Source organism: Setaria viridis, chromosome 9, assembly GCF_005286985.2.
Source record: "Setaria viridis chromosome 9, Setaria_viridis_v4.0, whole genome shotgun sequence".
Taxonomy (NCBI): Eukaryota; Viridiplantae; Streptophyta; class Magnoliopsida; order Poales; family Poaceae; genus Setaria; species Setaria viridis.
This window is the reverse complement of record NC_048271.2, coordinates 34,524,147-34,540,576: the sequence shown is the minus strand read 5'-3', so window position 1 is coordinate 34,540,576 and position 16,430 is coordinate 34,524,147. Positions and strand designations below refer to the sequence as shown.

At 48.9% G+C, this 16,430-nt stretch overlaps 1 protein-coding gene and 1 non-coding gene across 2 annotated transcripts; one reads left to right on the top strand and one right to left on the bottom strand.

Annotated features, from left to right (window-relative positions):
• The first annotated feature begins 3,303 nt into the window (after positions 1-3,303).
• Positions 3,304-8,629, top strand: LOC117838823 (cellulose synthase-like protein D1). Its single transcript, XM_034718998.2, has 5 exons — positions 3,304-3,606; positions 3,985-4,965; positions 5,558-6,374; positions 6,454-7,509; positions 7,599-8,629. Exons 2-5 carry the CDS (start codon positions 4,073-4,075, stop codon positions 8,304-8,306), a joined length of 3,474 nt encoding a protein of 1,157 aa, XP_034574889.1. The 5' UTR covers positions 3,304-3,606; positions 3,985-4,072; the 3' UTR covers positions 8,307-8,629.
• Positions 7,853-12,331, bottom strand: LOC117838825 (uncharacterized). The gene is made up of 3 exons (XR_011897026.1): positions 10,038-12,331; positions 8,850-9,031; positions 7,853-8,408 (listed from the first exon to the last, which is right to left on the bottom strand). It is a non-coding gene; the product is annotated as an uncharacterized protein (transcript).
• Between the last annotated feature and the right edge of the window lie 4,099 nt (positions 12,332-16,430).

The following is a 16,430-nucleotide window of genomic DNA, read 5'->3' as shown; positions in this document are numbered from 1 at the left end:
GGCAAGACCGGCAAGGGGCTTTGGATGTTCAGGCACAGATCGGAATGTTACCGCCTCAGCGACGACAACCTCCAACTGTGGGTGCTCCGACAAAATGTGGAGTGAATGCATCCTTCCATAGCGGCACGGATTTGATGACGCGATTTTTGTTACCAGCTACTAGGGACTAGGCTAACCCCGAGCCATTGTACAATGTTTTGCCTTTATCTAAAATTACAATGTCATGTAATACGAGTTATCATGATGTTTTCTAGAGTGGATTCGGTACCGTTTACGATGAAGTGTAGTCGGTAATTTGATTTGTTGCACCTGTTCATCCCCAGTGGCGGAGCCAGCTAGAGCCCTAGGGACTATTCTTCTTCCTCCTTTCTCCTAAAAAATGGGGGGGGGGGCTCCATTATTTTTGGGTGGTAGGGAGGCTTAGCTCTCCCCGACCCACCGCTGGATCCGCTGCTGTTCATCCCAACCCTTCGTTCAGCGTTAGGGATGGATGAGAGAAAGGTTGACACGTGAATCATTACTTATGGACTGACAGGGTTGTATCAGTATGGTTTCATGTTATATGGATAACTTATACTCCCTTATAATATAGCTGCGGTCTCGGTCACTGTGCATGCTGGTTCGCTTCAAAAAAAGTAGAGTTCTGTGATGGAGTTCATGGAAGATTGAGGTCATGATATATGATCACTTTACTTGCAATCGTATTGGTGCTTAATGTTTATAGATGTTATATCTTTTGCTTATTAACTTGATCAAGTCTGCTCACATTTTCATGGTTTAATATTAAAACTTGGCAAGCTTCATACTTTCACCAAATGTTTAGTATTATGAATAAATTCTGCAATACTTACCATCCCGTTGTTTTTGCTGGTTTTCTTCATCGAAGTGATGGCCACATCCATCCGTTGGAGTTGACAGTGCAAATGGATTGTTTTTGCTGGTTTTCTTCATCGAAGTGATGTCCACATCCATCCGTTGGAGTTGACAGTGCAAATGGATTGACGGTGGAAGTCACGCAAAGTTTATGCACGTGGTGTATTGTAGTTGTAGATAAGGACATCATTGTTGTTTCTTAATTAATACTCTGTATCTTATCACCGGATTTAACTCCCAGCCTAAGAAAAATATGATAGGACAACCTGTTGGGAATAACAATAGTAATGCACAATTACTCTCTCATCTTGTGATGAATTGCAACTAGCAGTTTGTAGTGGAATAATCAATACACTATGCACAAGCGACACAATAATTTACGTGGAAAACCTCCACCAAACAAGAGGAATAAAAATCACGGGGCAACCGGCCCACTCCCAACCTCTTCCACTGTATTTCAATAATGGATACAAGGAGTCTTCTCTACATCATCTAGAGGTACATCTCAGCAACACCAGCACCAACACCAACACCAACAAGGCAATTGCAACCTGGATACAACAGCAATAGCAATAACACCAAAGTGAGATTACAACAAGAGGTAACACTTTTAGCTTTGCTAAAAAGCAGCTTCTATCACCTTCAGAGTTCTGCTCACACCAAGCAAACTACAGTCCAAATGACCTCAAAATTAGTACAGCTGAAGTTCAACAAGTCCCCCACGATCTGACAAAGTTTCAGCCAAATCGGACCCCGTTTGACCCCTCAGATCACACTTCTACCAAAACCGAGCACTGCTGAATCTGCTGCTAATAGAGCTGACGAACCCCCTCAAATCTGATACTCCACTAACCAAATTCTCAAACAAACCATACGGATCAGAGAGCTACAAGTATGGAATGAGCTTACCAAATTTGACGTCAATCCAACTCCGTTTGCACCTCCAATCACAAGCTTGACGATGATTGAACATGACACACCAATCTGGACAGCAAGCTTCTTCTCCTTTCTTCTCATGCCTCTCCTTTGTTGTTCTATGGGCTAAACTCGTGGCTGCTGCTCTCGCTCTCTTCAGCAACTCTCTAACACACCTGAGCAAGGTATATAAGAGGCTAGGGTTTGCTCCCAAACCCTCCACCGTCTATCAAGGTGGCAATCAACGGTTCACATGTTGAATGCCATTATTAAGCTCTTCGACTTACTGTTTCTTCATGTGGGGAGCCCAACACAACCAACTAGACATAAACTACATCTAAATTGTTGTTTAAAAACCTCACTTTAACTAGTAAAAACCCTTGTGTTCTAGTTGTTATATGTTGTAGATATAAGTTGTTAACCTTTGTTAGATGATCAAGACTTGTAATCAAAATATTAAAATTTGCTCTCTCTTATGTATTATTTGTGATGGCTGTCATGATGTACAAATGATACATGAACGTGAGTTGTTCCTCAAGGTGCATAACGGTTACTAACGGGATTATTTGGTTTAAACCGTCTCAGTTGAGATACTTTTGACCGTAAATTGCTAGACCTGTGGGTGTCAGAGGCTAATCGACGACAGAGAAATGCACGAAGCAAACGTGTAGCCTACCGTACCTGCAGGGTGCACAGATATATTTATGTGGACTGGAAGAAGTGGAGGGTGCAGGTGCACGAGTGTAGAGTCGTCGTCGTCCTACAGGGCTGCTGGGCTGGCAAGCTGCATGTACTCCACTGCTAAGATCCATTATGGAATGATTAGCACTCCAATTTTCTACTACACATGCATCCTTCTATTATCTGATGCTTGCACGTTTAATATACTTCGCAAGGGTCAGCAGGCAAGCTAGAATTAAACCACGGCAAGCGTGAGTTGGGAGCAAAATTGAGGGACTTGATCGGTCGTCGTGTGCGCAACTCACACGAGACATGTGGAGTGATGCCGTGCATGATCATCGTTTTGGTTGGTGATGATGAAACTCTCTCTGTGTTGACCGCTGCAAGGGGAGGAGGTCGTCCCTGCCCTTGGAATTGGTCTGCCGTGCTAGCGCCGTGGTGGAGAAAATTCAACGAATGCGAGAGGGTAGGAAAAAGCGACTGGTGGTAGTGTAAAATCTGGTGATGGAGTGCTTACCATGAGCTCTCGTAGGTCAATCGTAACGAGACGCATGCGGCTATGTGGTGTGCAGGCAGACCTGAACGGATGGGAGGAGTGGCAAGCACGACCCTTGTTCCATCTCATCTCCCCACGACGAAGTAGCGCAGGGTTCCTCTTATTCCATTGCAAACCGCCCTTAGCGGTTGACTTTGGACCATTGTTCCATCATGGCATGATCAGGTAGGTAAAAAAAAAAATGCAGATAGATCGAAGTAATTGTTCCCATGCATCGAGGAGTCTCAAGTCTGGAAACGAGCACGTTCAGACTGGAATCGGTTGGGTTGGCGCGCGTTGGCCTGGGCGTTCCGCGTTCGTGACGTGCGCCCCACCCCGCTTCCTCTCCGGCGCCTCCCCTCCTCCCCTACCAAACCAATCAGATGGGTTCCAGCTCCAAAGCATTCAAATAACCACGCCAGGGCGCAAGCTGGCTTTGCCATGGGCGACGGCACATCGTCCAGAGCCTCTTCTCAAGCCTCGTTTGCTGCTGCGACACATTGACCAACCTCTGAATCGATCCACTGCATTGGACAGGTTCAAGCTCCAACTCCCAATCAATCGCCGTCTCTCTCGTCAAGTCGTCAGACGATGAACGAAAGGTATGCCACAAGCATCACCTGTCCATTCTTTCTTCTTCTACGCGTACGCTTTCCACGAGTATGACGTTGTGATGGATCGCTCCGGCCCTGTTCCTGCAAACACCAATTCAGAAACAGAGCATTCAGTTCCTGCCATTTTTCGTTTCCTTTGTTGCGCATCAGCAGGCAGGCTACTCCATCTGCTCCTGCATTCATGCTTTCCTGCTGCATCATCGCACAGCATGCATAGCAAGTCTTCATCACGACCCAAAATTCCTTCGCCACTTAGCTTTTCATGTGAATTCCCTCCTTTTTATTGCACGCCCGTTTCGCTGGTGCCACGGCCCTGCTCACGCCAAAAGTTTCCATCCTTTGTTTCCGGCAAACCGGATTCTGCAGATCGCCATAGCATCACACAGCAAAAGCCACTTTTGAAGTTTGAACGAGGGGCCCAAGGCCAAGGCCAAGAAGTAGTACTCGAGCAGCCATGGCGTCCAAGGGGATCCTCAAGAACAGCGCCTCCAGCCGCATGCCGCCGCAGGGCGCCGGCAAGCCGCCCACCGCGCCCACCTCGGCGCCGACGGTCGTCTTCGGCCGCCGGACCGACTCCGGGCGGTTCATCAGCTACTCGCGCGACGACCTCGACTCGGAGATCAGCAGCGTCGACTTCCAGGACTACCACGTCCACATCCCCATGACGCCCGACAACCAGCCCATGGACGACGAGGACGGCGGCGCCGCCAGAGCCGAGGAGCGCTACGTCTCCGGCTCCCTCTTCACCGGCGGCTTCAATAGCGTCACCCGCGCGCACGTCATGGACAAGCAGGACAGCGGCGCCGGCGCCGGCGGCCGCCGCGGCCGCGGCAAGGGCGCCAGCGCCTGCATGGTCGAGGGCTGCGACGCCAGGGCCATGCGCGACGCCCGCGGCGACGACGTCCTCCCCTGCGAGTGCGACTTCAGGATCTGCGCCGACTGCTTCACCGACGCCGTCAAGGCCGGCGGCGCCACCTGCCCGGGGTGCAAGGAGCCGTACAAGAACACCGAGTGGGAGGACCTCGCCGGCGCCGCCGAGGTCACGCGGGCGCTCTCCCTGCCGCGCGGGCCCGCGGGCGCCAACGGCCACAAGATGGAGAGGCGCCTGTCGCTGGTCAAGCAGACCAACGTCAACCAGTCCGGCGAGTTCGATCACAACCGCTGGCTCTTCGAGACCAAGGGCACCTATGGCTATGGCAATGCCATCTGGCCCCAGGACGGCACCGACGATGACGCCGATGGTGGCGCCCCGGCTGGACCTGGGCACCCCAAGGAGCTGTTGGCCAAACCATGGCGGCCGCTCACCCGCAAGCTCAGGATTCCAGCTGCCGTTATCAGTCCTTACAGGTGACCTTTTTATCATCTTGCATTTCGTATCTTATTACTCCCACATGCCAACAGTTTTGCTTACCTGAAAGAATATACATACACACCGTTACCAATGAATTCGTAACAAAGAATAGAACAACGCAAGTGCTGTAGCCATTTTGCTTATCCACCATAAAGAGAATAGCTTAGCCATTTCGCATGCAACTGGACATAATTTAATTTGCAGGATACAATGTAGGTCGTTGTGCTCCCCAAAAAACTATTGTTTTACTGCTCCCTCCGTTCCAAAATGTAGGTTGTTTTAGCTTTTTCAGATAAATAGATTTTGCTATGTATCTAGACATAACCCTATATTTAGGTACATAACAAAATCTATGTATCTAAAAAACCCCAAACGACCTACATTTTAGAAAGGAGGGAGTATATATCTATGCTTATACTAAAATAATTTTGAGAGATAAAAACAAAAAAGTCCAAAATTGCATGGTGTTAGATATTTGAATTATATTGCTGCATTTATAAAAACACATCAGCGGTTTCTGCTGCTACATCGCCACTTTATTGCATCGATTCTTTGTCTTGCTGTTCACCTATTGTTCCTCCCATGCAGGCTCCTCGTCTTAATCCGATTGGTCGCACTGGCCTTCTTCCTCATGTGGCGTATCAAGCACCAAAACGACGACGCCATTTGGCTTTGGGGAATGTCAATTGTCTGTGAGCTCTGGTTTGCGTTCTCATGGGTACTGGACCAGCTTCCGAAGCTGTGCCCTATCAACCGTGCAACAGACCTCTCTGTGCTGAAGGAGAAATTTGAGATGCCCACACCTAGCAATCCAACAGGCAAATCCGATCTCCCTGGAATTGACATCTTTGTGTCAACTGCCGATCCAGAGAAGGAGCCAGTCCTGGTCACTGCAAACACAATTCTCTCGATCCTCGCAGCTGACTACCCTGTTGAAAAGCTTGCATGTTATGTGTCCGATGATGGAGGGGCATTGCTCACCTTTGAAGCGATGGCTGAAGCAGCGAGCTTTGCCAATCTCTGGGTGCCATTCTGCAGGAAGCATGACATCGAACCCAGGAACCCTGACAGCTACTTCAACTTGAGAAGAGATCCCTTCAAGAACAAGGTGAAGCCAGACTTTGTCAAGGACAGAAGGCGGATCAAGCGTGAATACGATGAGTTCAAGGTCCGTGTTAATGGCTTGCCAGATGCCATCCGCCGACGCTCTGATGCGTACCATGCCCGTGAAGAGATCCAGGCAATGAACCTTCAGAGAGAAAAGATGAAGGCTGGAGGTGATGAACCATTTGAGCCGGTGAAGATTCCCAAGGCAACATGGATGGCTGATGGCACTCACTGGCCTGGTACCTGGCTCCAACCCTCACAGGATCATGCCCGAGGTGATCACGCAGGAATCATACAGGTGCTGCTTACATCACAATCATTTATCACCTCCATCTGGTCTAGAACTATACTAACATATGCATTCTTCTGTATCTCAGGTTATGCTGAAACCACCAAGTGACATGCCGATGTACGGGAACATCAATGAAAAATCACCTCTTGACTTTGCAGGAGTGGATACACGGCTTCCAATGCTGGTGTATGTGTCAAGAGAGAAGCGCCCAGGATATGATCACAATAAGAAAGCAGGCGCTATGAATGCACTGGTCCGTGCATCAGCAATCATGTCCAATGGCCCATTCATTCTTAATCTGGACTGTGATCACTATGTCTACAACTCAAAGGCCTTAAAGGAGGGGATGTGCTTCATGATGGACCGTGGTGGTGACCGCCTCTGCTATGTGCAGTTCCCTCAGCGATTTGAAGGTATCGACCCTTCTGATCGTTATGCCAACCACAATACAGTTTTCTTTGATGTCAACATGCGTGCACTTGATGGTCTGCAAGGACCAGTGTACGTTGGTACTGGATGCCTCTTCCGTCGAATTGCGCTTTATGGCTTTGACCCACCTCGTTCCAAGGATCACAGCCCAGGATTCTGTAGTTGCTGTCTCCCACGCCGACGCAAGGCATCGGCTTCCAATGCTAACCCTGAGGAAACAATGGCTCTTCGAATGGGTGATTTTGATGGGGACAGCATGAACCTGGCAACGTTCCCAAAGAAGTTTGGAAATTCAAGCTTTCTGATTGACTCCATTCCAGTAGCAGAGTTTCAGGGAAGACCCTTGGCTGACCATCCATCTGTCAAGAATGGGCGTCCACCTGGTGCTCTAACAATCCCTCGTGAAATGCTAGATGCATCCATTGTAGCAGAAGCAATCAGTGTGATCTCATGTTGGTATGAGGAGAAGACAGAATGGGGTATACGGGTGGGGTGGATCTATGGGTCTGTCACTGAGGATGTTGTGACAGGGTACCGCATGCATAATCGTGGATGGAAGTCGGTGTACTGTGTCACACAGCGTGATGCCTTCCGTGGCACTGCTCCTATCAACCTTACTGACCGCCTTCACCAGGTGCTTCGATGGGCCACTGGTTCTGTTGAAATCTTCTTCTCCCGTAACAATGCATTGTTCGCCAGCTCCAAAATGAAGGTTTGCACTAGATACTCCTCAAGCATTACTATCTCTTATATAACGTGGATCCTTCATCCAAAAGAATAACCAATTTTCTGTGTCCACAGGTTCTTCAAAGGATTGCATACCTCAATGTTGGTATATATCCCTTCACATCCATCTTCCTCATTGTTTACTGCTTCCTTCCAGCACTCTCCCTCTTCTCAGGACAGTTCATTGTGCAAACACTCAATGTCACCTTCCTGACATACCTACTTATCATCACCATCACTCTTTGCCTCTTGGCCATGTTGGAGATCAAGTGGTCTGGCATTGCACTTGAGGAGTGGTGGCGAAACGAACAATTCTGGCTTATTGGTGGAACTAGTGCCCACTTGGCTGCTGTGCTGCAAGGTCTTCTAAAAGTGATTGCAGGGATTGAAATCTCATTTACACTCACTTCAAAGCAAGTGGGTGACGATGTAGAGGATGAATTTGCAGAACTCTACATAGTGAAATGGACATCATTAATGATACCACCCCTCACCATCATCATGATCAACCTTGTTGCCATTGCTGTCGGCTTCAGCCGAACGATTTACAGCACAATCCCACAATGGAGCAAGCTTCTTGGGGGAGTGTTTTTCAGCTTCTGGGTGCTTGCTCACTTATATCCATTTGCAAAGGGGCTCATGGGCAGGAGAGGAAGGACACCCACTATTGTGTATGTCTGGTCTGGACTTGTTGCCATCACCATCTCATTGCTCTGGATTGCAATCAAGCCTCCATCACAAGCTGCCAACTCGCAGTTAGGCGGGTCGTTTTCTTTCCCTTGACCCAGTATGTGTTCAAACCTATAGCTCTTACTGGATGGATACAGAAAATTACTGAAAGCAACCCAACGACATTCAGGTTTCGCAGCAGACCTAAAGAATACCCTGTGGTTTAGAGAATGGGTTACTTTGCAGCTCAATCTCATTACAGAGCGGAGGACATAGGATATATATCTATTATAGCACATCAAAAGGTGGAACCACTGTTTTGATTTTTTCTGATTTTTTTATTTCTTTAGAGCTCGTTCTCAATTGAATTGTGTGCCTAAAAAAAGGTGTAATGTGTTGTTAGCATGTTAATAATGTTACTCTACAAAGTTTTCCCAGTTGAGTTCAATGCCATTACTTGTTTTTTATTATTATGTTGATAATTTAAAATGCTAAACTAGCACCATTAACTAAGTAATAGCAGTCACATACTATGCTGATCTTTATTATCTGGTGCAGGATTAAAGCGAACAATGAGGAAATAAAATTGTCACTTTCTAAAAACCTATTACACAGTAATATTGCTTCAGTGAAAGCTGTGTTATATCTAAAGCATACCTTCAAATTCTCAGATCAAGTGAAACACCAAGTGGCAAAATCGTTTTAAGTGTATGAACACTTTAATTTAGAGTGCAAGTCCACAGAAAGATCCAATATTTATAGTACCAGACTACTTCATTTCCTGCTCTATGCAATATTTTTTTCAGATGGCTCTGTTTCATTGCAGTATGTCCACCAACCTGTATCAGATTAAAACCAAAGGATCAAGGTCAGTTGCATTTTACCATTTGAATGACCATAAACCAATAAGCCAGATACAAACTACTCTATAAAAGCTAAGAGGACACAGGTTCATTACTGCATTATTAGAGCCAAGTATTTCAGCAAGAACCAAACAACCAGTGAAAGAAGTTTTCTACATGTGACTGCAGAATTAAAGTGCAGTTCTTGAGTTATTAAAAGTTGGCATTGTTTTGGGTGGTTGGAGGGCCAGCCCATCCAATATATATCCTAACAAACAACTAACTGATCTAATCTCTCTCAACCAATAATTATCCTAACAAACCAACTGTCTAATCCTTATCTCTCAACTTGAAGGATAGATGGGCTAGCCCTCTGGTCACCCATAACAGGCATACATGTGATAAAAGCACACGAGCGCATCAATTTCCACAGGCCCCTTCACCTTAGTATCCATTCTACCAAAAAGGTACACAAGTGATTATTAGTAGAAAAACAGTCACACAAATACATACTACAAGAACACAATGAAAACAACAATTAGCTGCAGCACTAAGCAATAAGAATGGAGAATACACCACCTTGGTGAGGCCAGCTGCCAGAACTACGACAACAAAATGATCGAGTGATTAGTACAAAGCAAAATCGAGATTTAGTCATATGTTTTCTTAAGGTTTGGCTTGGCAAGTATAACAGAACAAGAATGGATAGCATAATCAACTATTTATTGGTATATTTTCCTTTGTGTTTTTGGTTTCCATGAACAGTTATATTTATGACCATAGCATGAATCCATCTTATGATCATATAGACACTAGAGTATTTCTTATTTGAATATCTACCATATTTGACGCCAGTACACCACCCTGCCTAAGATTTTGTTCTGAATCTGCTGCTAAAATTTAAGCACATTCTGCATCTAAACGTGAAATAAAACAGTTGATGCTAAAATTAAGGGGGGGGGGGGGGGGGGGGAGGTGAACAACAATTATGATAGCTGCTGACCTGCTGTTGGATATCACAAGAAAAATGGTATAGTACCTACTGAACAGAGAAAGCCATTGAAGAAATTCATCATCCTTTAGTACTGTATAGCTTGATGCAGATGTGCATGAACAACTGTAGTTGGAGAGAACCAATATACTTGTCCACTTGACAAAATATGGCCTATGAAGCTGAGCATACAAGGAGATCACTGGATGACTCTGACCCATCACTTTCAACAGTAGCAGCAGTATTATCCTTCAGAACAAGTTTATAGTCAATGGACTGAGCAAGTAAAGAGCAGGTTTTGGTAGTAGGTTTGATGCCTAGGTTAAGCATGTCTCCAATCATTGCAGCAGCTGAATCAATATGCTGTGACGTCATTAGGAAAGCGATTGCGTTGACTAATACACTGTCAATTTCAACATCAGTACATTCAACCTCTGTTATAAACTGCTTGACAGCGTGCAGATCCCTGGTCCTACAAAGTCCACAAAGCATTACATTGTATGTACAAGTGTTGGGTGCTATTCCTGATTGTTTCATCTGTTCAAACAACCCGCAAGCCTCTTCCACCAGATGAGCGCGGAAAAGACCATGTAAAACAATAGTGTAACAGACAGAATCAAGAGCATAATTTTCATGTATAGCCTCTCTTAAAATTCTTCAGGCTAAAAGACTCCGGCCCTGTCTAACAAGACCACAGAGGAATCCTGCATGAACATAGGCATTTGATTCAGGTTCGCTCACAATGACAGCACGGTAGACATCGATTGCATGGTATACCCTTCCCAACTGGCACAAACTATCCAGTAACCCGACATAAGTGTAGCTGTCTGGCTTAATGCGCGAAACAATTTTATTAAGGTAGAACTGGATGGCATCTGATGGAAAACCAGACTTGCACAGAGCACTCAGCACAGAATTGCAGGCCACAAGATCATCAAACGAAATATCTGGGCGTAGAATCAACCTGCGAAGAATACCTATGTCTGAGAAACATAATACCTGAGCTAAAGTGGATAAAGTGTATGCATCCGGCTTTATCTGGCTGCCATGAATATGCATGTAAATGTCTAAGGCTTCATCATATCTGCTCTCGTTCGCCAAACTATCCATCAGAACATTATACAGAACAATGTCTGGGCTGCAGCTGGTGGACACCATGGATCCCAAAAGCTCGCTGACCTTTCTATGGCTGCCAGCTCGCAAGAATCCTCTGACAATTGGCGTGTAAGTGACCACAGAAGGAGCAGTACCAGAATCCACCACCTTTGCCAGCACGCTAGAAGCCTTTTCCAGTCTTCCTTCATGTTACAGACGAACAATCAAACATGTCCACATGGCCGAGGTGAGCTTGCAACCCAAGACAAGCGCGAAAGAAAGCAGCTGCAGAAGCTCGTACATGGTTCCAGCCTTACTGCAGCAAGCAAGAACGGCCGTGAGAGAAGCAGAGCTTGGTTGAAATCCCTGTCGAAGCATTTCTATAAAATAGCTCCGCACCCCTGTGGCCCTGGCCAGTCTCTCACCCTGCAGAGATGAGTGAGCACAATGGCGTATGTAAGGTAATTGGGCGCGGGGCAGTGCTGCAGAGCGCACCGCACCGCGTCGGCGTCTAAATGGCCTTTGCTGAGCTCGATGTCGAGGAGACGAGGACAGCATTCCAAGCGAAGGCGTTGGGGTGGAATTCCCAGAGGCACATTTGATCGAACAGCTCTTGCACGAGAGGGTAGAGCTCCCCGCGCCAGTAGAGCCTGAACACAGGAGGTGGAAGGTCCGGGGCTTGATGGGGCAGCCGAGGCGCTGGAGCTCGCGGAGAAGCGCGTGGGCGGTGCCGAGGCGGGAAGCGATGCGGGTGGCGGCGGGGAGGAGGCGGTCGAAGGAGGACGGCGGGTGGAAGTTGCCGGGGCGGCGGGCGCACCAAAGGAAGAAGGATAGCGCGAGGCCGTCTGAGGGGCAGCGGGAGACGACGGCGTCGACGAGCTGCGGCGTTAGCAGCTGCCGTGGACGCTGAGGCTGGGGCTTGGAGGAGAAGAAGGCGGCGGCGAGCGTGGCAGGGAGCGGCGGCGTCCACCTGCGCGCGGCGTGGAGCATGGAAGCAAGTGGACGAGGACGGAGGCGTCGTCGTTGGCATTGCAAGCGCGGACAAGACGCGGGAGGGAAGGATGGGACGAGCACCGTTGCGTCGCTCCAACGCCGCCGGTTGGCTGCCACACGGCGGTGTTCCTTTGGCGAGCGGCGGCCGGCCGCCGGCGGGTCGGCTCGCTGAATGGAGCTGTAGAGGTAGTAGTCCATGAACGTTCGGCCCAACCTGAGCCCACGACCCCTTCATGGACCGCTTCCTAGGGATGTGTTTGGTTACTGTGTTTGTGTTTGGTTACTGGGTTGTAGTGTCGGAATGGGTTCGACCCACGTCGTCCCGCGTTTGGTTGAAAAAGGACGTGGGTTGGATCCAACCTAGATGAGAATATTCTCACGAGATTCGGGTCCACTGCATTCCTCCAAAATGGAGGAACCACGCCGACCCAGATGGACGTCGTGCTTCTCCGTCTCCGCGCTCACCCGGGCGCCGCCGCGCTCACTGCCTCCCTCGATCGCCAGGCTCCGAGACGTGCACCCGGGGCTCGCCGTCGAGGAGGCGGCACCGAGCGGGGAGGAAGTGTAACAACTCTACCTAAATTAAGTGCTTTTAGCTCTAAACCAGTGATAAATCCTTAAGTTAAGAAGTGAAATGACCTTTTTAAACCTAAGAAGCTCTCCTTTGGAGTTTATTTTAAAGCTTGAAATTCTATATACAAACTTAAGTTTCTGCCCAAATAAGAGTTGTAAAACTTTTAAATTCCAACAACTTTTGTTAAAGGCACTTTGACCATTTCGGAGTGAAAGGAAGTCAAAAACAACAACCAAAGCCGGCTTTCCTAAAGGACCCTGAAAATCTCTTAAGTCCTGAAATTCGAGTTTTCCTCCATCCTTGCAAGCTATCATCTCCCGTTTTTCTATCTAAACTCGAGTCAGAGCCTTAATAGAAGTTGTAGTACCTCAAGAGTGTTCCAACTTTGTTACACTGACCCAGATCCAAATTAGACCCGAGCTTGTTCAAAATCCCGATCAAAGTGAGGTAAACTAGTCAACTCACCCCGGATGCTTAAAAATCCTAATTCTGAAATCCCAGATTTTTGACTAACTTTGGTCGAAAATATCTTTAAATCCTCTCACAATCAAAACCGACACCTTAAACAAAGTTTGAAGAACGATCAGAGTTGGGCAAGTTTGTTTAAGGGAGTTTTGGGAGTTGTGTTGAAAGATTCGGAGAAGGATCGCTCCAAAACTGGTCGGGCTTGCTGCCCGAAGGGAGCCTCAACGCCCGCGCGCCCGAGCATGTTCGCTCGCGCGCCGCGCGCCGCGTGGCCGCCGGCCACCGGCAGCTCGCCGGCGCCCTATCACCAGCGCGACAGCGACAGGACGAGAGCCACGACGCCCAACCCGCACCCGCGACAGGACGGAGCGAGCGCAGGGCAAGCCAATCGCCGGCCGCGCGCAGGTCGCCTTCCGCCTGCCACGGCTCTGCTCCGCCAACCCTGTTCCGCCCGTTCGCCGAGAAAGCTGAGATGCCCTCAACGTCCCGCTTCTCCGCCCGCTCGCCCAACCCCCGCGGTAGCCTTCCGCCTCGCCCGCCCGACAGACCGGAAGCCCCAGACGCGCGCCGCCCAAGGCCAATCGCCGCCGAAGACCACCCGTAGCTCCACCTCCTCTGCCCAATGGCGTCGTCTGCCAATGGCCGCCTTGCCCGCGCACTCGCCGCACCCGGCCTTATCCTTTCCCCACTGGAGCCCCGCCTCGACCCTCCGCGCCACCCCGGCCCTATAAAAGGGAACCCCCTCACCGGCAATGCCACCCCTTTGCCACCGCCCGCACCTGCGCCGCCGCTTTCTCCTCTGCGCCCTGCTTTCTCCTCTGAGCCACTGCTTTCTTCCCGCACCACCGCTGAGCTTCCGTGGAGCTCACCCCCTTGCGCCACCCCACACTCCGGCGACTTCGTCGCCACCCTCAAGCCACTTCTTCCAACACACCAGCCGCCCGCTCCTCCGCGGGGTACTAGAGCTTGCTTGTGTCCACCAGAAGCACGCCGCCGCCGGACCACCATCGAAGTCTCGCCACCGCCCAAGCCTTCGTGCGTACAACCTTCCCGCCCCAGCCTGCTCCTGCTCGGCCCCAAGGCTTCGCCGGTAGACCTGGAGGTAAGCTACTTAACCTCCCTGTCTTTCCATTTCGCCCGACCCCTGTCCTTTTTTCGGTTCGTCCGACCCCTTTCCGTTCGGTTCGTCCGACCCCTTTCCGTTCGGTTCGTCTGACCCCTTTCTGTTCAGTTCGTCCGACCCCTTTCTTTTCGTTTCGCCCGACCCCTGTCCTTTTTCGTTTCGCCCGACCCTTTTTTTCGATTCTCCCGACCCCTTTTCTTTTCGTCTCGCCCGACCTTGCCGAGTTCGCCGACCCTTTCTCCACCTCGCCCGAGGGCTCGGTTGTAACTTTTTCTTTGACCTGAGGGTATCGGTGAAATGTTTTCGGGGATTCCTCTGTGTTGAATCTGAGGACCTCGGTACGGTTTTCCTTAAACCTGAGGGTCAGACCCTAAGTTTCCCCAATCCGACCCTCTCATCCTGCTCTCCACCAACAGAAGTTGAACTCCCCCACCTTTTCTGTAGCTTTGCTACCAGTGTCCGTGTTAAAGCATGAGTGTGTGAAATAACCATCTAAAATGTTAACCCCTGCATTGCATTTCCGTGTAGAGTTGAATCTCGCCGACGGAACGTACGAGCTTCATCCAGCACCGGAAGAAGACCCCGCCCAGGAACTGCACCCCTTTGAAGGAGAGCCCGAACCAGCGCAAGACCCAGAGGACCCGCAAGCTTTTTCTGAAGGCAAGCCCCGGTGCATGAACTCCCTGTTTTGCTTTCATGCCACTTATTGATTACTTGATTGCACATTTACGTTTCGAGGAGTTGTAATGGAACCTTAGATGCATAACTTAGTACCTTGATTTTGAATACTAGTTGCTAAGGCCGAGTAGTTGCATTGCTTAATAGGTTTCGGTAAAAGTCGAGTGATCTCCTGTCACTCGCGAGTTATAGGAGTTGAATGTTTCAGATTTGTCGAAACTATAAGGATGACGGACGGGGCCAGGCTTGTGTTCGATGCTTGGTGGATTGCCCCATCTGTCTAAATGAAAATGAACTAAGGTCGAAACATGTCAGCGTTCGTGATCAAGTGTTTGAAAGTACTAATCTCATACCTAGTATGGGATGGGAAAGCCTAGTACCTGATTGAACTGGGGCGTGGCATACCTTCCGGCTGTCCTTGGAACGTCGTTCCCATGGTGCATCATGTGGGTGCAAGTGCGGTCACAGTGCAGCATTAGGCTGGGACTGTGGAGCATTGCATGCCAAAGGAAGTTGGCCCTGACACGTGCCTAAGGGATCGATGGGGACGGCTGACAGATGAAGCGACCCTTCGTGGTGCGCGGATGTCGTGAGATTAGGTTTGCCATGCATGGTTAATAAATTCGAATCGATTCGTCTGCCTCTCACAGATTGGGACTACTTGATCGCTATTCTGCACTGAGTAAAGATGGACATGATGATGATTTTTAATCTTGATGCTTGTTCAGTAATTGCTTGGAAACTATGTTTGGTTAGTATAAGTTGCTAATCTAGAATGGATAAAGAACATAGAACATGAGCTAAAAGGGTGAAAGTAAGGACTGACTTTAGACGCTTTTGGCAAGAAAACCCCAGAGCCAGAAAGCCTTGCATGTTTAGGTCTCGGTCGTGTCTTTCCAACGGGTCAGTCTTGCTGAGTATTAGTTGCTCAGCCTTGTTGTGGCTAATCTTTTTCAGGTAATGTCAGTAGCTTGGGTGTTGGTACCACTTGGCCGACCCAGCTTCCTCCAGGCTGGACCGTCGAGTGGGATCCTTCCTCGGACGACGAGGGAAGGAACTTTTGATGTCATGATCAGCTCCGTCATGATGTCTTGTATCGACGTTTAGCTTCCGCTAGTTTTAATTTGACTTCGAACCATGCAAAATTTCGGTTTGAATTTCCAAAAACTCTGATGTAATAAATTGTTGAACTATGTTGTCATGATGGAATGTTGTAATCTCTGTGCTACTCACCTTCGCGTGAGCGATGCTTCTCGATCCTGTTATGTGGTTTATCGGAGGAAATCCGACGGTCGACCAAGTTGACTTGCTTAAAGTGCATAATCGCGTGTCAGGCGACTTCAATGCATTTTAGTCAGGTTAATTTGGGCGGTTCCGCCACAGGAAGAAGCACCGTGCGAGGAGGAGGAGGAGGCGTCGCTGGGCAGGGAGGAGGGAGCAGGCGGCCCGACGGAGGCGACGGTCGGCATCGGGTGGC